The sequence below is a fragment of the Artemia franciscana genome, chromosome 14 (assembly GCF_032884065.1).
Source record: "Artemia franciscana chromosome 14, ASM3288406v1, whole genome shotgun sequence".
Lineage (NCBI taxonomy): Eukaryota > Metazoa > Arthropoda > Branchiopoda > Anostraca > Artemiidae > Artemia > Artemia franciscana.
The window spans coordinates 16,174,569-16,199,681 of record NC_088876.1 but is presented as its reverse complement, the minus strand read 5'-3'; the positions used below and the strand labels follow the sequence as shown (position 1 = coordinate 16,199,681).

The following is a 25,113-nucleotide window of genomic DNA, read 5'->3' as shown; positions in this document are numbered from 1 at the left end:
ATGAAACTTGGAGGTGGAATAACTGGTGGGTAGAATAAGCAAATGTCGTAGATACTTGATTGACGAAACTGGACTGGATCCATTCTCTTTGGGGGAGTTAGGAGGGTCCAGTGCTTTGGCAAGTTCGGTGCTTCTGGACGTGCTAGGACGATGAAAATTGGTAGGTGTGTCAGGGACCTGCACAAATTGACTTGATAAAGTTGTTTTCCCGGATTCGAACATCTGGGGGGGCTGAAGGGACAGGATAAATTAAAAAAATTAGGTATTTTTAACTAGCGAGTGAGTGATCAGATCTTAATGAATTTTGATGTTTAAAAGGACCTTGTGTCTCAGAGCTCTTATTTTAAATCCCGACCGGCATTAAGCTTCTGATTATTTTTTTTTAATTAATCTATTGTTTCTTATAATTTTGCTAGAGCTCATGCCATATGAGCTCTTGGTACTTCCGACCTCGTCACAAGTGCCATATGAGCTCTTAGCTCTTGTTTTATTCCTTTTTTCTCGGGAGATTTCCAATTGAGAATGCCAGCTTCTTATCGATGCAATATAGCTATTTTTCACCGGCTTTCAAACGTATTTAAGTATTCAAAATCAAGTCTGTGGCACCACACTCTATTTATTACGAAATGACATGGTTCAAACTTTTAATATTTCGTATATGAAATTTCTAATAAAATTAATTACGAATTTATCTGATTTTATTTATTCTTGGGGAAAAAAATGAAAGATAACCTAGTTCTGTGAAAAGATATTGCCCAAGGACATGCACACAAATTTTATATTGATGAACTCAATTTTCAAGAGGAAGGTCTTCAACCTTCCTCTGTTCAATCAAACAGTATGGGTTAGTGATATGAGTAGGATCTTTCGTAATTTAACATGGAAAGGTGGGAATTGAAAAGTACTTACGCCAAACACAACGCTGTGGCAGGTGAAAACATCAAAAGAGTCTCTAAATAATTAGAAAATTTGCATAAAAAAACTGAAAGATATGACTTTTTTGAGATTTTTTTTTGAGAAAAAACTGACTTTTTTTCACTAGCGCGAGTTTCCACTCTTATCAGTTACCCCTACTCTTGGAGGAAGATATTAAATTCAACAAAACACCACCAAACACACAAATTACAGAAATTGTCTAAAACCTTGTAAAATTAATGATATAAGAGGTGGTAGACTCCCATCTGGTATTACAGCACAATGTGGCTACATTGTAGCATTTACATTATTTCCTTAACAAGCAGAAGAATCCCGTTTCTTCAATTTACTTGTTGATAATGAATAGCTATCTGCTGTAAAACAATGTGTCTGAACTAAGATTTACCCTTACTACAAGAAAAAGAACCCCTAGGAAAATCACCAAATTTTTAAGATAAATAAAAAAAAAAAAAAATAAGAAGGAAAATTGAAAAAAAAAAAACATATTCATAAAATAAAAGGCAAATTGAGAACCAAAAAATTCAGGTGAAAACCAAAAGTCATCTATCCATCAACTGTTCGTCACTTCAAAGAAAAACAAGCAAAATCAGGATGACTATGGGGCAAAGACAGTTTTCTTTTTTGTGTAAAAAGAACTTTTTTGCAAGTTAAAATGAATTTTTTCAAAATTAAAAAGAAAACAGTTAAAAAAGGAACAAATTAAAAATGATTTTGCTTGTTTTTCGTACTATATGAAGTGACGAAATGGTTCTTCTTTTACCTTGTATTATTATTATTTAAGAATTAACGACGCTTCTTGTCTACTAAGGTCCCTGCGTCGGCCCTGCAGTGCATTCCTGCAGCGTGATTCGATCTCACGGTCCCGTTTTACCAAGCTAAGGTCAAATCCACTGCGCCACCACGGGACCTTTTACCTTGTATTCTATTCATATGCTGTTTTTTTAAATTTAGTTTAATTTTTTTTCGTTGAAAAATATTTCCGGACGTGGAGTCAAAATATTTGAACCTTTTTTATTACAAAAAATAAATAAAAAAAATTCTGCTTTGGTCACTTTCCGTACTGCTGGTGCATCTTTAATGGCTAAAACAGTACTTGTGTATTATCCTTAACACACTCAAGAAGTGAAGTTAGGTTATCAATAATGAAATATACCAAAATAAGATGAAAATATAGTAATTTAGTAACAAAGCTATGGAAACTACAACAAAGAATTATAGAAAGCAGGCTGCCTAGAACACATTATATTAAATAGCTAACCTAAGCCAACCACCTCTATATAATAAATATTTAATTAAAATATTCCTGCAGCGTAGTTTATTTGACGAAAGAATAAGCTATTTATAACTAAATGGGTGTGAAAAACCGGTTTTGATCAGGTCAAACAAAGCAAACTTCTTGAGTGTGTTTGGGCAAATACACGAGTACCAGTAAAACTGCAGGTCTATCATCAAGTCGCCAGAAATCTTGACATAAAAAAAACAAACTGTTTCCTATTTAAAGTATAATTTGTGCTTGAAATTAATTGAATTATTTAGCACTAAGAATTCAGAAAGTAAACCATTTAAATAGAATTACTTGAAATTCCATTAGCATGTTCCTCTATAAGCAACAGACTACTGTAAAATTCAGAAACAGATACACCGGTAACAGCACAGTCATAAGCGAGAGCAATTACCTGTTATTCCTTCTGTTAGCCACAGCCATGCTACAAACATGGAGTAAAATATCAGAATCAACATAACCTCACCTGATTGCTGAAGACTTGGTTCATCTATGATTTGATTTCCGTTTTGGTTTAAGGTTTTCGTTTTGGTTTGGTTTAAGCAAGGACAGCCTCTCTTCTCTGTGAGATATGCTGAAATCACCAGTAATGGGAACAGCAAAACGGTTACTAGCCCTTCCCAAACTTCTACCTACGAAAAAAAACTATTAGACACTGATTCTCTTAAAAAAAAAAAAAAAAAAAAAAAAAAAAAAAAAAAAAAAAAAAAAAAAAAAAAAAAAAAAAAAAAAAAAAAACTGGATGTCGTCCATAGTGAATACTGTGGATTTCGTGAATACTTGAATACATGAAAGTACTTGATACTGGGAGACCACGTACGTAACAAATTTGAACTCTTTTAAATAAGAAAAATAGAAAACATTCCTATTATGACCAATCTCTAATTATGTTCGTTATATGTTCGTTATATGTCGTTATGTTCCAGGTTCTAGGTCCGAGAGGTTCCAGGTTCGAACCTTGGCTTTAGCATTAATACTAAAGAAGAAGAAAAACTAAAAAAGGTAAAAACTACAAAAAAACTAAAAAGAAATACTAAAAAAACTAAAAAAGCTAAAAAATAAAAAAAAGTAAAAAACTAAAAACTAAAAAAGAAAAAAAAACTAAAAAAAACTAAAAAGAAAAAAAAACTAATAAAAAAAACTAAAAAAAGGAAAAAAACTGAAAAATAAAGGAGAAAAAGAAAACTAAAAGCCGGGACACAGGGAATATAAATGACGACCGGGACACTCACATACACCATAGCCAATGAATTACACTCACCAAAGTAAGAATAGGTACCAAAGGATCGATGATACTACTATCTAACCGAATAAAAAAAAACAAAAAAAAACAACAAAAAATGTGTAGTAAGATGAAAGCTCGTTGTAAGATGGAGGCTAGACTAGAGGAGCTGTATCCCCATGGGGCAGATTCAGCCCCCTTAGGAAGGCTTGGTTCAGTTTAAAAATTCCAAAAGTAAAGATAAGACATTTCATTTAATGATGCTGAGCTTGTCATTCAAGGGACAGTCCAGTTTTCACTAAAATGTTTTCACTTCAATTTATAGAATCTGCCAATTTGAGATTCAGATAGAAACAGGAGTTATCGGATCTTACTGCAATGTTGGAATTATTTGAACCTGGAACTAATTCCATGACAGCTGTTACATAGAAACACAAGTTATTTCAAGTGAAAGTAAAGAGCCACATCAAAACGTAGAACAAAACGAAATATTTATGGTGCTTTAGTAAAGGCCTTTATGAGTGCAACAAATGCAGTTAAGCGGCAATTACAAGTGTTTAGATGTGGATACATCTATCCACAGGAAAACCGTCTTCTTTATCCCATAAAATTTGATTCTCATGGAACAATTGGTTCAAGTTTTGTCAATTTGTGACGACTGTTCCAAGTTTCTATTCTTCAATTATCAGTTTCAACAGATCTTCAAGTATATGTCTTCAAGTATCTGTTTCAACAGATCTTCAATAATCTGTCAAGTATCCGTCTTCAAGTATCTGTTTCAAGCATCAATCATTCAAGGATAGAGAGGTTAGTGTGTTAAAAGGATCGAAGATCCAGCAACTTGTTAAAGTAATTCATCAAAACAAAGGCAGAATTTCAAAAGAATACTTGATCAGCACTCAAAAACAATACCAAACATTTCACTGAAAATACGTGGGTAGGGGAAAATCCCACCAGAATTGTCAAACAGCTTGGTCATCACTCAAAAACACTACAACACATTTCACTGAAAATACAAGGGCAGAGGTAAATCCCACCAGAATTTTCAAACAACTCTTGAAGAGCTATAAAATAAGCATCATATCACCTTTCTGAGTAGTCGTCTTGATTATTTTACTAAATTATTTTATTATTTAAATTAAATTATTACTAAATTATTTTGCAGCAACAGTCTAAAGCCGTGATTCTCAACGTGGGGAGCAGGCCCCACCGGTGGAACATGAGAATACTTTGGTTGGTCATAGGCAGGGCGTGCACCTTTCGACTAAATAAACCTTAAAGACTCAATTTTAAAAAAAATGTTTTTCACGTGAATTACGTCACACTCCAAAGTGTTTCAAGAGTAAACAAGATATATGATAGTATTGTCATGAAGTTATACATTGTGTAAACAGTGTTGTATTCAGACGATATTTTTCATAAGGATAAAATATGACTAGAAGACGATTCCCAAAAAGATACCAAGTTTGAGACCGTTTAAGCTTTATTCCGCTGAATACACGTAAAATTTGAATAGCAAGATATAAATATCACGAGGGGGTGGGATCAAGATTTTAGAGATAGTGAGGTCGGGCATGGCCCAATTTCAGTTGGGAAAAACTAGTCAAAAGCAAATTAATACGCATTATAAACCGTCCAGATATAAATTTCCTCAGACAATTACCCAAGAATTATCATCATCAGCTTTTTATCAATTATTTTTAATCAACCGTGCCTTTCTATATTTACAATCAAACAAAATTAAAATATAGAAAAGCCAATATAACTTTACAATAAGACAATGAATAGAAAAAAAGAAAAAAAAAAAGTTTTTCACTAATAATGATGAAAGTCCAAATTTTTACGCTTCACGTCCGGAACCTTTATAAACGGGAGAAAAGGGGAAAAGTAAGCAAGACAAACAAACCTAACGTTAACAAAACATAGAAAGGAGAGCAGAAAACAAAATCATAGGGTATGTGCGAAACAAAATGAAAAAAAAGAAAGACGCACGTCTTAAAAAACCCCAGCATTTATTTGAGTTAACAAGGTAGGGCGAATTAGGATGCCTTTCTCGTAGTTGATCTAGTATTCTGAAATAGATTAGCAACTGAAATATTTGCCTATTTATTCCATTGTCTAACTGACAAATTGTACCTGTTTCCTATAGCTTTATATCGTTTTAATTGTAAACTTTTTGTGAGACCAAACGATCCAATCGGCACACAAGAAATGCTTGATATACCAATAGACTTGTCCCTAGTTTCATCACAGAGCTTTAACATGGCTATATTAGCATACGATATCGAATGAATTTCTAGCCTATTCATCACAGAAAAATATTTCTAGATTTAATTCTAAGTAAAATATGATAGTTACCATCATCATGTTTGATCGAGACAGCCATTCTAGGAATTGGACCGATTGTAGCCCCTCCTCCTGGCTCAGAGAGCTCGATTTCGAAGACACGGTTGAAATTCCGCTCTGTCATCATAATTTGAATTGGAACACTAATTTTGCCTTATTGAAAAAAATACATCAAGCCTTTTTTTGTTAACGCAAAAGTTTCTCATAACCTAAAGAAGATCGTATCTCCCTTCTCCCTCTCTCCTCATCCTATCTATGATAAAAACAAGTAGCCATAAGGCGTTCAGTTTTTACACGAATAGTAAGCTGATACTAAACATCACATACAAAATTGAAAACTAAGAAAACTGAATGAAATTTATTTATCTTATTAAAATGAATTATACAAAAAATGTCATTTTACAAAATTTTGCAAATATTTTCTCTTTAAATCATTGCAACTAATTTTCCTTCAAGATAATTTCTATTTAATATCTTCGACAAAACTGTCATTTAATTAATAAAAAAAGATTAAAATACATACATACATAAATACTGAGAAAAACATTAGTCAAGAGAGCGAATTAACTTGACTAAAAATTTTATCTTTAACTTATATTATGTATTATTAATAAAAATCTTATACTCATAAAAACTGAAACGCTACTCCTGAAGGGAGTGAGAAAAATGATGCAACTTAAAATCCTCATGGATTAGTTTGTGCAATTTTTTTTTATGATTTCATTAACATTTAGGCAATTCTATGGGGGGAGGGTTTTTTTGTGAAAAATAAAAGCAGAAATTAAGACGAGGAATTAAACTCAATTTAAAGTGGTACTGTAGATTACAACACTTTAGGTCCTCTTTCATAAGGATTAGAAGATGTATTACAACTTTTATCACGTTTTGACAAAATTCCTTTCCAATGCTACTTTCTAGCAATTCCAGTATTACTGGAATTACTTTCCAGTAATTTCCACATAATTTGCCTGTTACACCTTTGATCTGTTGTTTTGACAAATATTTCTACTTCTCCAGATGTAATTTTAGCAGCTTTTTTTTTTCTTTTTCACAATATCCGGTAATGTTTTACATAATCTGCCTTTTTTACAAGGTTACTCATATGCATTAACAGCTATGTTTTGTTACCGTAATTAAATAAATAAAAAATCATCTTTTTAACTGAATGTAAGGAGCAACATTAAAACTAAAACGAATAGAAATTATTACGAATATGAGGGGGTCCGCCCCCTCGCCAATACCTCACTCTTTGCGGTAAATTACAAATTGTGTTCCAACTAATTAACAATGACAACCGAATCACAAAAGCCGTTGAATTAGAATATGCATCTCTTTGGAAAGTATTCGTCAGAATTCGTCGTCTCATAGCCTCCTCAGCTTAGCTGTGAAATGGATGTTTTATAAGACAGGGAGAAAATATCTAAATACCAAAACCAGTCTCAAGTTAATCTTAAGATACTTCTTATTGATAGCTCATTCTAGAATTGACCATTGGATATTGAAAGTTTAATTTCCAAAAAAATACAAAATCTGGCTTTTACTGACGTTTTGTATGTGGGATTCTAACTTGTATAATCAAATTAAAAATTTCTCTATCAAACAAAATCATCAAATTGAATTATCAGAATGCACGTTTTAATTCCAAGTCTTTAGGGACAAAACATTACAGTGTTAAATATTAAATTATACTAACAATACACAGATAATGCACAAACTAACAATACACAAATAATTATAAAATACCAATAGACAATGCAAAATTTAGGGAATAAGACTGAAACCTAAGATTTGAACTTTAGTGCAGAAGGGTAGGAGCTTTCCTTTTAGAGAGAGGTATAACTTGGGCGGGATTCTCTTTTCCAGTTTTAACCAGATTTTCTTTTACTTGTTGTCGTGTTCGAAGGCCTTCCTACCAATCGTCTAAAAAATCAGCGAGAGACACGCCCCCTCCCCTGCCCTTGTAAATGATGTCTTGTTTTGTAATTTTTTTTTCTGTTCCTGGTATTTAAATTAATTTTCAAAAAAACGTCGGTGGTTTAATGTTCAATTTGAGAAAAATGGCTTAAGTTTAAGAAAAAAGGAAGTAGTAGTAGTAGTAGTAGTAGTAGTGGTATTAGTACTAGTTACTTTATAATGTTGTTACTATATAGTTCAATTGAAGAAAAATGGTTTTTCATCAAACAAGTAACAAGTAAAAATCTAAAACAAGTAAACAACAAGTAAACAAAAAGTAAAAATAAAAGAGGTCCAACTTGTAGTCGAAATATCCCTTTCTAAAGAGTCTATTACAAGAATATTAGCCGAAGAGCATGACCCCTTTTTAGCCTCTTAGTATGCACTAAAGTGACAATCATTATTTTTACTTAGTTTTAAGGCATAGAAAGAAAAAAAAACCTAAGATAAAATATAAAACAACATAAAAACAGAAAAAGAATAGAGAAAAATTAAAGAACTTACTACTTGGTCATGAAAACTGAGGATTTGTTCACCACCCAAAAAATCCGTCCCAGACTCGGCGGTCTGCTGCAGCGACCTGCATCTCACCGAAACGTCGCCGTCATGACCATTTATTCGGTGTACATTTATAATTAAGTTGCTGTTTTCTTGAACGAAAATGAAACGCTCACTGAAAGTGATCATGCCAGGTTCTGAAAAATTAAATAAACAAAAAGTTACAAAAATTTTTAAAATAGAGAATAAATTGAGACTCAAAGATGCCAAATTCATTCAGTCAAGATTTTAGTTGTTTTTTTTTAGATTTCAGCGTCAAAGAGCCTGAATGACGGAGTGTTTCTTTTGCTCAAAAGGATATCCCCTAAAAATAGGACTTTTATCAAAAAACAATAAAATTATTGTAAGCATTAGGTAATAAACGTTTCTCAGACGCCAATTTAACAAGGCCCAGACTAGAATCCATTCAAATATAACAGTCCATATACAAACATATTGGGTAACAGTGCTGTCACTTACTTGAAGTAATTCTACTTCAAGTACTACTTCAATAAAAACAGGTTTAGAAAATTAAGAAAATTAAGTTTTCTGTTTAATTTAGTATAACTTGCAAATGTTAATAAATGTTTATAATAGAAGTAAAATTTTCCATTACTTGTACTTAAGTAAAAAATCTAGGGCGTACTTATTACTTGATACTTAAGTAAGATTACGAAATACTTATTGCTTAAGATACTGTTAATGTACTTCTTTTTCAAATTCCAGCTAATTCAGGTATTCAGACGAATCACTATTTGGGTAGTGGAAAATATCCATCAAGATAGGTTTTTGAAATCTGCCTGTCTATCCGCCCGTCTATGCAATCGAGTATAGCAAGAGAACCGCCTGTGAGATTTGAGTTAAAATTCAACTATTTGGATAGAAATTGAGCTTAATTAGGGCGAGGGGGCTTTAAGTGTTAAAAAAAACATGAGTTTTTCATTTAATTCAGTGTAACTTGCAAATGGAGAGATGAATTTCGATGAAAATTGAATAAAGATGCCTAAGGGTATGATATGCATTGAGTTCTGGGATGGAGACCCAAGCTTAATTGGGGTGAGGGAAAGGGGCTTTAAGTGCTAACAAAGTCGAGTTTTTTGTTTGGCTCAGCTTAACTTGCGAATGAAGTAATGGATCTCAATGAAAGCCAAGCCAAAGATGCCAAAACCATAAGACGCATATTGTTTGGAGATGAAGACCCTAGCTTAATTAGGGGGGTGGGGCATTTAATTAAGTTCAACTTGCGAGTGGAATGACAGATGTCAATGAAGATTGAACCAATGATGCCTAAGACCATGACAGGCATCAAGTTTTTATATGAAAACCCTAGCTCAAATACAACGAGGGGGAGTGGGTTTTAAGTGCTGAAAAAAGTCAAGCTTTTTGTTTAATTTATTATAACTTGCGAATGGAGCAACGGATCCAAATGAAAGCTAGACCAAAGATTATTAGGATCAGGGCTCATATTAAGCTCTGATATCACAAACCCTATCTCAAATAGGGTGAGGGGGAGAGGGTTTCAAGTTTTAAGAAAGTCGAGTTTTCCTTCAATTTAGGAGGGCTTATAACTACTTCCATCCATGGTTTGCCCAAAGCCAGGAAATAACCCTTTTCAAAAATAAGCCGTACTGAAGCCAACCTTCAACCAAATATTCCATCCCCAGAGACTAAAATTACCTTGTATAGCACTTGGTATTTGCCAAGTGACATATAGTGATCGCAAATTCTGTTGGTCTGTCGGTCCCAGTTTCGCTAGTTTAGGCACTTCCAGATAAGCTAGGACGATGAAACTTGGCAGGCGTATCAGGGACCAGACCAGTTAAATTAGATGTAGTTGTTTCCCAGATTCGACCATCTGGGGGGAGTGGGGGGACGGCTAATTAAGAAAAATTAGAAAAAATGAAGCTATTTTTACGAACGGGTGATCGGATCTTAATTAAATTTAATGTTTAGAAGAATATCATGTCTCAGAGCTCTTATCTTAAATACCGTCTGGATCAGGTGACATTGAGGGGAGTTGGAGAGGGAAACCTAAAATTTTGGGAAATGCTTAGAATAGAGGGATCGGGATGAAACTTAGTGGGAAAAATAAGCACAAGTCCTAGATACGTAATTGACATAACCAAAACGGATTCACTCTTTTTTGGGGAGTTGGTGGGAGGGCTAATTCTGAAAAATTAGAAAAAATGAGGTATTTTTAACTTACGAAGGAGTGATCAGATCTTGAATTTCATATTTAGAAAAACCTCGTAACTCAGATCTCATGTTTTAGATTCTGATCGGATTCAGTGTCATTGGGGGGATTTTTTTTTGGGGGGGGGACCGCATATCTTGGAAAACGCTTAGAGTGGAGAGATCAGGATGAAACTTGGTGGGAAGAACAAGGACAAATCCTAGATACGTGATTGACATAACCGAAACGGATCCACTCTCTTCGGGGGAGTTGTAGGGGGTGTTAATCGGAAAAATTATAAAAAATTAGGTATTTTTAACTTAAGAGCGGGTGACCGATCGTGAGGTAATTTTGAATTTGACATTTAGAAGGAACTCATGCATCAGAGCTCTTATTTTAAACCCCGGCGAGTTCTGGTGACATTGGGGGAAAGTTGGAGGGGGAAACCAGAAATCTTAGAAATTGCTTAGAGTGGAGAGATCGGGATGAAACTTGGAGGTGGAATAACTGGTGGGTAGAATAAGCAAATGTCGTAGATACTTGATTGACGAAACTGGACTGGATCCATTCTCTTTGGGGGAGTTAGGAGGGTCCAGTGCTTTGGCAAGTTCGGTGCTTCTGGACGTGCTAGGACGATGAAAATTGGTAGGTGTGTCAGGGACCTGCACAAATTGACTTGATAAAGTTGTTTTCCCGGATTCGAACATCTGGGGGGGCTGAAGGGACAGGATAAATTAAAAAAATTAGGTATTTTTAACTAGCGAGTGAGTGATCAGATCTTAATGAATTTTGATGTTTAAAAGGACCTTGTGTCTCAGAGCTCTTATTTTAAATCCCGACCGGCATTAAGCTTCTGATTATTTTTTTTTAATTAATCTATTGTTTCTTATAATTTTGCTAGAGCTCATGCCATATGAGCTCTTGGTACTTCCGACCTCGTCACAAGTGCCATATGAGCTCTTAGCTCTTGTTTTATTCCTTTTTTCTCGGGAGATTTCCAATTGAGAATGCCAGCTTCTTATCGATGCAATATAGCTATTTTTCACCGGCTTTCAAACGTATTTAAGTATTCAAAATCAAGTCTGTGGCACCACACTCTATTTATTACGAAATGACATGGTTCAAACTTTTAATATTTCGTATATGAAATTTCTAATAAAATTAATTACGAATTTATCTGATTTTATTTATTCTAGGGGAAAAAAATGAAAGATAACCTAGTTCTGTGAAAAGATATTGCCCAAGGACATGCACACAAATTTTATATTGATGAACTCAATTTTCAAGAGGAAGGTCTTCAACCTTCCTCTGTTCAATCAAACAGTATGGGTTAGTGATATGAGTAGGATCTTTCGTAATTTAACATGGAAAGGTGGGAATTGAAAAGTACTTACGCCAAACACAACGCTGTGGCAGGTGAAAACATCAAAAGAGTCTCTAAATAATTAGAAAATTTGCATAAAAAAACTGAAAGATATGACTTTTTTGAGATTTTTTTTTGAGAAAAAACTGACTTTTTTTCACTAGCGCGAGTTTCCACTCTTATCAGTTACCCCTACTCTTGGAGGAAGATATTAAATTCAACAAAACACCACCAAACACACAAATTACAGAAATTGTCTAAAACCTTGTAAAATTAATGATATAAGAGGTGGTAGACTCCCATCTGGTATTACAGCACAATGTGGCTACATTGTAGCATTTACATTATTTTCTTAACAAGCAGAAGAATCCCGTTTCTTCAATTTACTTGTTGATAATGAATAGCTATCTGCTGTAAAACAATGTGTCTGAACTAAGATTTACCCTTACTACAAGAAAAAGAACCCCTAGGAAAATCACCAAATTTTTAAGATAAATAAAAAAAAAAAAAATAAGAAGGAAAATTGAAAAAAAAAAACATATACATAAAATAAAAGGCAAATTGAGAACCAAAAAATTCAGGTGAAAACCAAAAGTCATCTATCCATCAACTGTTCGTCACTTCAAAGAAAAACAAGCAAAATCAGGATGACTATGGGGCAAAGACAGTTTTCTTTTTTGTGTAAAAAGAACTTTTTTGCAAGTTAAAATGAATTTTTTCAAAATTAAAAAGAAAACAGTTAAAAAAGGAACAAATTAAAAATGATTTTGCTTGTTTTTCGTACTATATGAAGTGACGAAATGGTTCTTCTTTTACCTTGTATTATTATTATTTAAGAATTAACGACGCTTCTTGTCTACTAAGGTCCCTGCGTCGGCCCTGCAGTGCATTCCTGCAGCGTGATTCGATCTCACGGTCCCGTTTTACCAAGCTAAGGTCAAATCCACTGCGCCACCACGGGACCTTTTACCTTGTATTCTATTCATATGCTGTTTTTTTAAATTTAGTTTAATTTTTTTTCGTTGAAAAATATTTCCGGACGTGGAGTCAAAATATTTGAACCTTTTTTATTACAAAAAATAAATAAAAAAAATTCTGCTTTGGTCACTTTCCGTACTGCTGGTGCATCTTTAATGGCTAAAACAGTACTTGTGTATTATCCTTAACACACTCAAGAAGTGAAGTTAGGTTATCAATAATGAAATATACCAAAATAAGATGAAAATATAGTAATTTAGTAACAAAGCTATGGAAACTACAACAAAGAATTATAGAAAGCAGGCTGCCTAGAACACATTATATTAAATACCTAACCTAAGCCAACCACCTCTATATAATAAATATTTAATTAAAATATTCCTGCAGCGTAGTTTATTTGACGAAAGAATAAGCTATTTATAACTAAATGGGTGTGAAAAACCGGTTTTGATCAGGTCAAACAAAGCAAACTTCTTGAGTGTGTTTGGGCAAATACACGAGTACCACTAAAACTGCAGGTCTATCATCAAGTCGCCAGAAATCTTGACATAAAAAAAACAAACTGTTTCCTATTTAAAGTATAATTTGTGCTTGAAATTAATTGAATTATTTAGCACTAAGAATTCAGAAAGTAAACCATTTAAATAGAATTATTTGAAATTCCATTAGCATGTTCCTCTATAAGCAACAGACTACTGTAAAATTCAGAAACAGATACACCGGTAACAGCACAGTCATAAGCGAGAGCAATTACCTGTTATTCCTTCTGTTAGCCACAGCCATGCTACAAACATGGAGTAAAATATCAGAATCAACATAACCTCACCTGATTGCTGAAGACTTGGTTCATCTATGATTTGATTTCCGTTTTGGTTTAAGGTTTTCGTTTTGGTTTGGTTTAAGCAAGGACAGCCTCTCTTCTCTGTGAGATATGCTGAAATCACCAGTAATGGGAACAGCAAAACGGTTACTAGCCCTTCCCAAACTTCTACCTACGAAAAAAAACTATTAGACACTGATTCTCTTAAAAAAAAAAAAAAAAAAAAAAAAAAAAAAAAAAAAAAAAAAAAAAAAAAAAAAAAAAAAAAAAAAAAAAAAAAAAAAAACTGGATGTCGTCCATAGTGAATACTGTGGATTTCGTGAATACTTGAATACATGAAAGTACTTGATACTGGGAGACCACGTACGTAACAAATTTGAACTCTTTTAAATAAGAAAAATAGAAAACATTCCTATTATGACCAATCTCTAATTATGTTCGTTATATGTTCGTTATATGTCGTTATGTTCCAGGTTCTAGGTCCGAGAGGTTCCAGGTTCGAACCTTGGCTTTAGCATTAATACTAAAGAAGAAGAAAAACTAAAAAAGGTAAAAACTACAAAAAAACTAAAAAGAAATACTAAAAAAACTAAAAAAGCTAAAAAATAAAAAAAAGTAAAAAACTAAAAACTAAAAAAGAAAAAAAACTAAAAAAAACTAAAAAGAAAAAAAAACTAATAAAAAAAACTAAAAAAAGGAAAAAAACTGAAAAATAAAGGAGAAAAAGAAAACTAAAAGCCGGGACACAGGGAATATAAATGACGACCGGGAAACTCACATACACCATAGCCAATGAATTACACTCACCAAAGTAAGAATAGGTACCAAAGGATCGATGATACTACAATCTAACCGAATAAAAAACAAACAAAAAAAACAACAAAAAATGTGTAGTAAGATGAAAGCTCGTTGTAAGATGGAGGCTAGACTAGAGGAGCTGTATCCCCATGGGGCAGATTCAGCCCCCTTAGGAAGGCTTGGTTCAGTTTAAAAATTCCAAAAGTAAAGATAAGACATTTCATTTAATGATGCTGAGCTTGTCATTCAAGGGACAGTCCAGTTTTCACTAAAATGTTTTCACTTCAATTTATAGAATCTGCCAATTTGAGATTCAGATAGAAACAGGAGTTATCGGATCTTACTGCAATGTTGGAATTATTTGAACCTGGACCTAATTCCATGACAGCTGTTACATAGAAACACAAGTTATTTCAAGTGAAAGTAAAGAGCCACATCAAAACGTAGAACAAAACGAAATATTTATGGTGCTTTAGTAAAGGCCTTTATGAGTGCAACAAATGCAGTTAAGCGGCAATTACAAGTGTCTTACTTATCAATTGCCTTTTAAACGTTTGAACAAACAGTTCTGTTTTTTAAAGCAACTGCATATCAAGAAGTTCTTTCAGTCTCAAGGCATCGTGAAAGATGCTTATTTTCTTATTCCTATATATCCTAAACCTACATTTTTAAAGCACTAAGGGCATACATACAACATTTCCAGTAAGAGTTAGAGGTTGAGGAAGGGAGCCCCCCCCTTTCCTCATATAATTTCTAGTTGCTTCAGATTTTAATACCCCTCTTTAGAGTAAAAAGAACTTATTTTTCTTTTATTTAGATTGCTGTTCACTTTTAATATCATATCCAGGGTCACTCTCGAGGTGAAGGCTGTCAAACCCCACTCTCTAAGGCAGAGTTCAATTTTTGAAGACAATGTTTTGATATAAGTAGTTCATTCAATGAATTTGCTTTACGAAATACAGTATAATTTCCAAAATAAACTCTTATTTTAGCAACAATAGAGGGGTTTTCTCTAACTCAGCAAAATGAATTTTTCGAGGAAAATTTCCTATTTTGTACATAGTTGCTTCAGGGCTCTTATACATGTTACTTTATTATGTAATTTTCATTAAGATTGCACCCCTTTTTAGGAAACTTAACTTTTGTTTCCTGAATGTTAAGTTCTCATATATTAATGGTTTTTGATGAGCAACATTAAAGCTAATACCTTTTGTATGGCTTAACCACATACACACATGATTCTCATAAATTTTCTAAAGCAAGAATTTGTCAAGCATAGTATTTTATAAACAACTTTCATTAAAAAATCGTAATTTTAAGATTTTTTCAGCCCTTTTTAGGTAGGTACTCTAAAGGTAGATGATGTTAGCACACTATTTTAGACCCAGAGACAATTTTAGATAAGAGAACATTTTATACAAACGTTAATTAATAACCAAAAATCTTGATAATATGACATCTTGATCATTTCAATCATTTTTTTTAAAGTAAGAAGAATCAGTAATGCCAATTTCACTCCAAGTTAAAAATAAGACAAAATTATTTCTCATACTTTCCAGACAACTGCAAAGACGTGGATACACCAATCAAATGCAGTTGCATTTTTTGCATCTCCGTCATTTACAATGACGGCATCACGTATCCGACTGAAGAATGATTTATTATGCATTCGAAACTCCCTCAGATACGTCGAAGTCGGGATTCGATTCTTCATAAGTTCTGTGAATGCTAGAAGAGAAGATAAACCGAATAAATAGCAAGGGTAATATTGCAATTTCACATTGTTGAATGGGCTTTTTTACGCAAAAACACTAATGAGACGTTGACTACAGCACAGACCATATGATTTGGACCTTAAGCGCGTTTTTTTTTTTTTCAAATATTATTCTTCCATTTTTTCTCACCAGGCGAGTTTGTAGAATTTGTCAATTTCATGAAAGCACTTAGCTCAAAACTTTGGCTGCAAAGACCTGAAGTTATAAGGTATGTGCAGACATTCTACATCTATCCACAGGAAAACCGTCTTCTTTATCCCATAAAATTTGATTCTCATGGAACAATTGGTTCAAGTTTTGTCAATTGGTGACGACTGTTCCAAGTTTCTATTCTTCAATTATCAGTTTCAACAGATCTTCAAGTATATGTCTTCAAGTATCTGTTTCAACAGATCTTCAATAATCTGTCAAGTATCCGTCTTCAAGTATCTGTTTCAAGCATCAATCATTCAAGGATAGAGAGGTTAGTGTGTTAAAAGGATCGAAGATCCAGCAACTTGTTAAAGTAATTCATCAAAACAAAGGCAGAATTTCAAAAGAATACTTGATCAGCACTCAAAAACAATACCAAACATTTCACTGAAAATACGTGGGTAGGGGAAAATCCCACCAGAATTGTCAAACAGCTTGGTCATCACTCAAAAACACTACAACACATTTCACTGAAAATACAAGGGCAGAGGTAAATCCCACCAGAATTTTCAAACAACTCTTGAAGAGCTATAAAATAAGCATCATATCACCTTTCTGAGTAGTCGTCTTGATTATTTTACTAAATTATTTTATTATTTAAATTAAATTATTACTAAATTATTTTGCAGCAACAGTCTAAAGCCGTGATTCTCAACGTGGGGAGCAGGCCCCACCGGTGGAACATGAGAATACTTTGGTTGGTCATAGGCAGGGCGTGCACCTTTCGACTAAATAAACCTTAAAGACTCAATTTAAAAAAAAATGTTTTTCACGTGAATTACGTCACACTCCAAAGTGTTTCAAGAGTAAACAAGATATATGATAGTATTGTCATGAAGTTATACATTGTGTAAACAGTGTTGTATTCAGACGATATTTTTCATAAGGATAAAATATGACTAGAAGACGATTCCCAAAAAGATACCAAGTTTGAGACCGTTTAAGCTTAATTCCGCTGAATACACGTAAAATTTGAATAGCAAGATATAAATATCACGAGGGGGGGGGGGGATCAAGATTTTAGAGATAGTGAGGTCGGGCATGGCCCAATTTCAGTTGGGAAAAACTAGTCAAAAGCAAATTAATACGCATTATAAACCGTCCAGATATAAATTTCCTCAGACAATTACCCAAGAATTATCATCATCAGCTTTTTATCAATTATTTTTAATCAACCGTGCCTTTCTATATTTACAATCAAACAAAATTAAAATATAGAAAAGCCAATATAACTTTACAATAAGACAATGAATAGAAAAAAAGAAAAAAAAAAAACTTTTTCACTAATAATGATGAAAGTCCAAATTTTTACGCTTCACGTCCGGAACCTTTATAAACGGGAGAAAAGGGGAAAAGTAAGCAAGACAAACAAACCTAACGTTAACAAAACATAGAAAGGAGAGCAGAAAACAAAATCATAGGGTATGTGCGAAACAAAATGAAAAAAGAGAAAGACGCACGTCTTAAAAAACCCCAGCATTTATTTGAGTTAACAAGGTAGGGCGAATTAGGATGCCTTTCTCGTAGTTGATCTAGTAATCTGAAATAGATTAACAACTGAAATATTTGCCTATTTATTCCATTGTCTAACTGACAAATTGTACCTGTTTCCTATAGCTTTATATCGTTTTAATTGTAAACTTTTTGTGAGACCAAACGATCCAATCGGCACACAAGAAATGCTTGATATACCAATAGACTTGTCCCTAGTTTCATCACAGAGCTTTAACATGGCTATATTAGCATACGATATCGAATGAATTTCTAGCCTATCCATCACAGAAAAATATTTCTAGATTTAATTCTAAGTAAAATATGATAGTTACCATCATCATGTTTGATCGAGACAGCCATTCTAGGAATTGGACCGATTGTAGCCCCTCCTCCTGGCTCAGAGAGCTCGATTTCGAAGACACGGTTGAAATTCCGCTCTGTCATCATAATTTGAATTGGAACACTAATTTTGCCCTATTGAAAAAAATACATCAAGCCTTTTTTTGTTAACGCAAAAGTTTCTCATAACCTAAAGAAGATCGTATCTCCCTTCTCCCTCTCTCCTCATCCTATCTATGATAAAAACAAGTAGCCATAAGGCGTTCAGTTTTTACACGAATAGTAAGCTGATACTAAACATCACATACAAAATTGAAAACTAAGAAAACTGAATGAAATTTATTTATCTTATTAAAATGAATTATACAAAAAATGTCATTTTACAAAATTTTGCAAATATTTTCTCTTTAAATCATTGCAACTAATTTTCCTTCAAGATAATTTCTATTTAATATCTTCGACAAAACTGTCATTTAATTAATAAAAAAAGATTAAAATACATACATACATAAATACTGAGAAAAACATTAGTCAAGAGAGCGAATTAACTTGACTAAAAATTTTATCTTTAACTTATATTATGTATTATTAATAAAAATCTTATACTCATAAAAACTGAAACGCTACTCCTGAAGGGAGTGAGAAAAATGATGCAACTTAAAATCCTCATGGATTAGTTTGTGCAATTTTTTTTTATGATTTCATTAACATTTAGGCAATTCTATGGGGGGAGGGTTTTTTTTGTGAAAAATAGAAGCAGAAATTAAGACGAGGAATTAAACTCAATTTAAAGTGGTACTGTAGATTACAACACTTTAGGTCCTCTTTCATAAGGATTAGAAGATGTATTACAACTTTTATCACGTTTTGACAAAATTCCTTTCCAATGCTACTTTCTAGCAATTCCAGTATTACTGGAATTACTTTCCAGTAATTTCCACATAATTTGCCTGTTACACCTTTGATCTGTTGTTTTGACAAATATTTCTACTTCTCCAGATGTAATTTTAGCAGCTTTTTTTTTCTTTTTCACAATATCCTGTAATGTTTTACATAATCTGCCTTTTTTACAAGGTTACTCATATGCATTAACAGCTATGTTTTGTTACCGTAATTAAATAAAGAAAAAATCATCTTTTTAACTGAATGTAAGGAGCAACATTAAAACTAAAACGAATAGAAATTATTACGAATATGAGGGGGTCCGCCCCCTCGCCAATACCTCACTCTTTGCGGTAAATTACAAATTGTGTTCCAACTAATTAACAATGACAACCGAATCACAAAAGCCGTTGAATTAGAATATGCATCTCTTTGGAAAGTATTCGTCAGAATTCGTCGTCTCATAGCCTCCTCAGCTTAGCTGTGAAATGGATGTTTTATAAGACAGAGAGAAAATATCTAAATACCAAAACCAGTCTCAAGTTAATCTTAAGATACTTCTTATTGATAGCTCATTCTAGAATTGACCATTGGATATTGAAAGTTTAATTTCCAAAAAAATACAAAATCTGGCTTTTACTGACGTTTTGTATGTGGGATTCTAACTTGTATAATCAAATTAAAAATTTCTCTATCAAACAAAATCATCAAATTGAATTATCAGAATGCACGTTTTAATTCCAAGTCTTTAGGGACAAAACATTACAGTGTTAAATATTAAATTATACTAACAATACACAGATAATGCACAAACTAACAATACACAAATAATTATAAAATACCAATAGACAATGCAAAATTTAGGGAATAAGACTGAAACCTAAGATTTGAACTTTAGTGCAGAAGGGTAGGAGCTTTCCTTTTAGAGAGAGGTATAACTTGGGCGGGATTCTCTTTTCCAGTTTTAACCAGATTTTCTTTTGCTTGTTGTCGTGTTCGAAGGCCTTCCTACCAATCGTCTAAAAAATCAGCGAGAGACACGCCCCCTCCCCTACCCTTGTAAATGATGTCTTGTTTTGTAATTTTTTTTTCTGTTCCTGGTATTTAAATTATTTTTCAAAAAAATGTCGGTGGTTTAATGTTCAATTTAAGAAAAATGGCTTAAGTTTAAGAAAAAAGGAAGTAGTAGTAGTAGTAGTAGTAGTAGTGGTATTAGTACTATTTACTTTATAATGTTGTTACTATATAGTTCAATTGAAGAAAAATGGTTTTTCATCAAACAAGTAACAAGTAAAAATCTAAAACAAGTAAACAACAAGTAAACAAAAAGTAAAAATAAAAGAGGTCCAACTTGTAGTCGAAACATCCCTTTCTAAAGAGTCTATTACAAGAATATTAGCCGAAGAGCATGACCCCTTTTTAGCCTCTTAGTATGCACTAAAGTGACAATCATTATTTTTACTTAGTTTTAAGGCAGAGAAAGAAAAAAAAACCTAAGATAAAATATAAAACAACATAAAAACAGAAAAAGAATAGAGAAAAATTAAAGAACTTACTACTTGGTCATGAAAACTGAGGATTTGTTCACCACCCAAAAAATCCGTCCCAGACTCGGCGGTCTGCTGCAGCGACCTGCATCTCACCGAAACGTCGCCGTCATGACCATTTATTCGGTGTACATTTATAATTAAGTTGCTGTTTTCTTGAACGAAAATGAAACGCTCACTGAAAGTGATCATGCCAGGTTCTGAAAAATTAAATAAACAAAAAGTTACAAAAATTTTTAAAATAGAGAATAAATTGAGACTCAAAGATGCCAAATTCATTCAGTCAAGATTTTAGTTTTTTTTTTTTTTTAGATTTCAGCGTCAAAGAGCCTGAATGACGGAGTGTTTCTTTTGCTCAAAAGGATATCCCCCAAAAATAGGACTTTTATCAAAAACAATAAAATTATTGTAAGCATTAGGTAATAAACATTTCTCAGACGCCAATTTAACAAGGCCCAGACTAGAATCCATTCAAATATAACAGTCCATATACAAACATATTGGGTAACAGTGCTGTCACTTACCTGAAGTAATTTTACTTCAAGTACTACTTCAATAAAAACAGGTTTAGAAAATTAAGAAAATTAAGTTTTCTGTTTAATTTAGTATAACTTGCAAATGTTAATAAATGTTTATAATAGAAGTAAAATTTTCCATTACTTGTACTTAAGTAAAAAATCTAGGGCGTACTTATTACTTGATACTTAAGTAAGATTACGAAATACTTATTGCTTAAGATACTGTTAATGTACTTCTTTTTCAAATTCCAGCTAATTCAGGTATTCAGACGAATCACTATTTGGGTAGTGGAAAATATCCATCAAGATAGGTTTTTGAAATCTGCCTGTCTATCCGCCCGTCTATGCAATCGAGTATAGCAAGAGAACCGCCTGTGAGATTTGAGTTAAAATTCAACTATTTGGATAGAAATTGAGCTTAATTAGGGCGAGGGGGCTTTAAGTGTTAAAAAAAACATGAGTTTTTCATTTAATTCAGTGTAACTTGCAAATGGAGAGATGAATTTCGATGAAAATTGAATAAAGATGCCTAAGGGTATGATATGCATTGAGTTCTGGGATGGAGACCCAAGCTTAATTGGGGTGAGGGAAAGGGGCTTTAAGTGCTAACAAAGTCGAGTTTTTTGTTTGGCTCAGCTTAACTTGCGAATGAAGTAATGGATCTCAATGAAAGCCAAGCCAAAGATGCCAAAACCATAAGACGCATATTGTTTGGACATGAAGACCCTAGCTTAATTAGGGGGGTGGGGCATTTAATTAAGTTCAACTTGCGAGTGGAATGACAGATGTCAATGAAGATTGAACCAATGATGCCTAAGACCATGACAGGCATCAAGTTTTTATATGAAAACCCTAGCTCAAATAGAACGAGGGGAGTGGGTTTTAAGTGCTGAAAAAAGTCAAGCTTTTTGTTTAATTTATTATAACTTGCGAATGGAGCAACGGATCCAAATGAAAGCTAGACCAAAGATTATTAGGATCAGGGCTCATATTAAGCTCTGATATCACAAACCCTATCTCAAATAGGGTGAGGGGGAGAGGGTTTCAAGTTTTAAGAAAGTCGAGTTTTCCTTCAATTTAGGAGGGCTTATAACTACTTCCATCCATGGTTTGCCCAAAGCCAGGAAATAACCCTTTTCAAAAATAAGCCGTACTGAAGCCAACCTTCAACCAAATATTCCATCCCCAGAGACTAAAATTACCTTGTATAGCACTTGGTATTTGCCAAGTGACATATAGTGATCGCAAATTCTGTTGGTCTGTCGGTCCCAGTTTCGCTAATTTAGGCACTTCCAGATAAGCTAGGACGATGAAACTTGGCAGGCGTATCAGGGACCAGACCAGTTAAATTAGATGTAGTTGTTTCCCAGATTCGACCATCTGGGGGGAGTGGGGGGACGGCTAATTAAGAAAAATTAGAAAAAATGAAGCTATTTTTACGAACGGGTGATCGGATCTTAATTAAATTTAATGTTTAGAAGAATATCATGTCTCAGAGCTCTTATCTTAAATACCGTCTGGATCAGGTGACATTGAGGAAAGTTGGAGAGGGAAACCTAAAATTTTGGGAAATGCTTAGAATAGAGGGATCGGGATGAAACTTAGTGGGAAAAATAAGCACAAGTCCTAGATACGTAATTGACATAACCAAAACGGATTCACTCTTTTTTGGGGAGTTGGTGGGAGGGCTAATTCTGAAAAATTAGAAAAAATGAGGTATTTTTAACTTACGAAGGAGTGATCAGATCTTGAATTTCATATTTAGAAAAACCTCGTAACTCAGATCTCATGTTTTAGATTCTGATCGGATTCAGTGTCATTGGGGGGATTTTTTTTTGGGGGGGGGGACCGCATATCTTGGAAAACGCTTAGAGTGGAGAGATCAGGATGAAACTTGGTGGGAAGAACAAGGACAAGTCCTAGATACGTGATTGACATAACCGAAACGGATCCACTCTCTTCGGGGGAGTTGTAGGGGGTGTTAATCGGAAAAATTATAAAAAATTAGGTATTTTTAACTTAAGAGCGGGTGACCGATCGTGAGGTAATTTTGAATTTGACATTTAGAAGGAACTCATGCATCAGAGCTCTTATTTTAAACCCCGGCGAGTTCTGGTGACATTGGGGGAAAGTTGGAGGGGGAAACCAGAAATCTTAGAAATTGCTTAGAGTGGAGAGATCGGGATGAAACTTGGAGGTGGAATAACTGGTGGGTAGAATAAGCAAATGTCGTAGATACTTGATTGACGAAACTGGACTGGATCCATTCTCTTTGGGGGAGTTAGGAGGGTCCAGTGCTTTGGCAAGTTCGGTGCTTCTGGACGTGCTAGGACGATGAAAATTGGTAGGTGTGTCAGGGACCTGCACAAATTGACTTGATAAAGTTGTTTTCCCGGATTCGAACATCTGGGGGGGCTGAAGGGACAGGATAAATTAAAAAAATTAGGTATTTTTAACTAGCGAGTGAGTGATCAGATCTTAATGAATTTTGATGTTTAAAAGGACCTTGTGTCTCAGAGCTCTTATTTTAAATCCCGACCGGCATTAAGCTTCTGATTATTTTTTTTTAATTAATCTATTGTTTCTTATAATTTTGCTAGAGCTCATGCCATATGAGCTCTTGGTACTTCCGACCTCGTCACAAGTGCCATATGAGCTCTTAGCTCTTGTTTTATTCCTTTTTTCTCGGGAGATTTCCAATTGAGAATGCCAGCTTCTTATCGATGCAATATAGCTATTTTACACCGGCTTTCAAACGTATTTAAGTATTCAAAATCAAGTCTGTGGCACCACACTCTATTTATTACGAAATGACATGGTTCAAACTTTTAATATTTCGTATATGAAATTTCTAATAAAATTAATTACGAATTTATCTGATTTTATTTATTCTTGGGGAAAAAAATGAAAGATAACCTAGTTCTGTGAAAAGATATTGCCCAAGGACATGCACACAAATTTTATATTGATGAACTCAATTTTCAAGAGGAAGGTCTTCAACCTTCCTCTGTTCAATCAAACAGTATGGGTTAGTGATATGAGTAGGATCTTTCGTAATTTAACATGGAAAGGTGGGAATTGAAAAGTACTTACGCCAAACACAACGCTGTGGCAGGTGAAAACATCAAAAGAGTCTCTAAATAATTAGAAAATTTGCATAAAAAAACTGAAAGATATGACTTTTTTGAGATTTTTTTTTGAGAAAAAACTGACTTTTTTTCACTAGCGCGAGTTTCCACTCTTATCAGTTACCCCTACTCTTGGAGGAAGATATTAAATTCAACAAAACACCACCAAACACACAAATTACAGAAATTGTCTAAAACCTTGTAAAATTAATGATATAAGAGGTGGTAGACTCCCATCTGGTATTACAGCACAATGTGGCTACATTGTAGCATTTACATTATTTTCTTAACAAGCAGAAGAATCCCGTTTCTTCAATTTACTTGTTGATAATGAATAGCTATCTGCTGTAAAACAATGTGTCTGAACTAAGATTTACCCTTACTACAAGAAAAAGAACCCCTAGGAAAATCACCAAATTTTTAAGATAAATAAAAAAAAAAAAAATAAGAAGGAAAATTGAAAAAAAAAACATATACATAAAATAAAAGGCAAATTGAGAACCAAAAAATTCAGGTGAAAACCAAAAGTCATCTATCCATCAACTGTTCGTCACTTCAAAGAAAAACAAGCAAAATCAGGATGACTATGGGGCAAAGACAGTTTTCTTTTTTGTGTAAAAAGAACTTTTTTCCAAGTTAAAATGAATTTTTTCAAAATTAAAAAGAAAACAGTTAAAAAAGGAACAAATTAAAAATGATTTTGCTTGTTTTTCGTACTATATGAAGTGACGAAATGGTTCTTCTTTTACCTTGTATTATTATTATTTAAGAATTAACGACGCTTCTTGTCTACTAAGGTCCCTGCGTCGGCCCTGCAGTGCATTCCTGC

At 33.5% G+C, this 25,113-nt stretch overlaps 1 protein-coding gene across 4 annotated transcripts in view; it reads right to left on the bottom strand.

Annotated features, from left to right (window-relative positions):
* LOC136035389 (uncharacterized) overlaps positions 1-25,113 on the bottom strand; it is a 68,687-nt gene that overhangs the window by 42,469 nt on the left and 1,105 nt on the right. For 2 of the 4 annotated variants that reach the window (XM_065717161.1, XM_065717163.1), the window contains exons 2-7: positions 20,648-20,838; positions 18,203-18,344; positions 15,962-16,137; positions 13,617-13,782; positions 8,244-8,434; positions 2,685-2,850 (exon numbers count right to left, since the gene is read on the bottom strand). In XM_065717161.1, coding sequence (XP_065573233.1) covers positions 2,685-2,850; positions 8,244-8,434; positions 13,617-13,782; positions 15,962-16,137; positions 18,203-18,344; positions 20,648-20,830 — 1,024 coding nt within the window. In that variant the 5' untranslated portion in view covers positions 20,831-20,838. Of the gene's footprint in view, positions 1-2,684; positions 2,851-8,243; positions 8,435-13,616; positions 13,783-15,961; positions 16,138-18,202; positions 18,345-20,647; positions 20,839-25,113 lie in introns of those variants that run through there. The other 2 variants (XM_065717162.1, XM_065717164.1) reach the window with 2 other exon arrangements.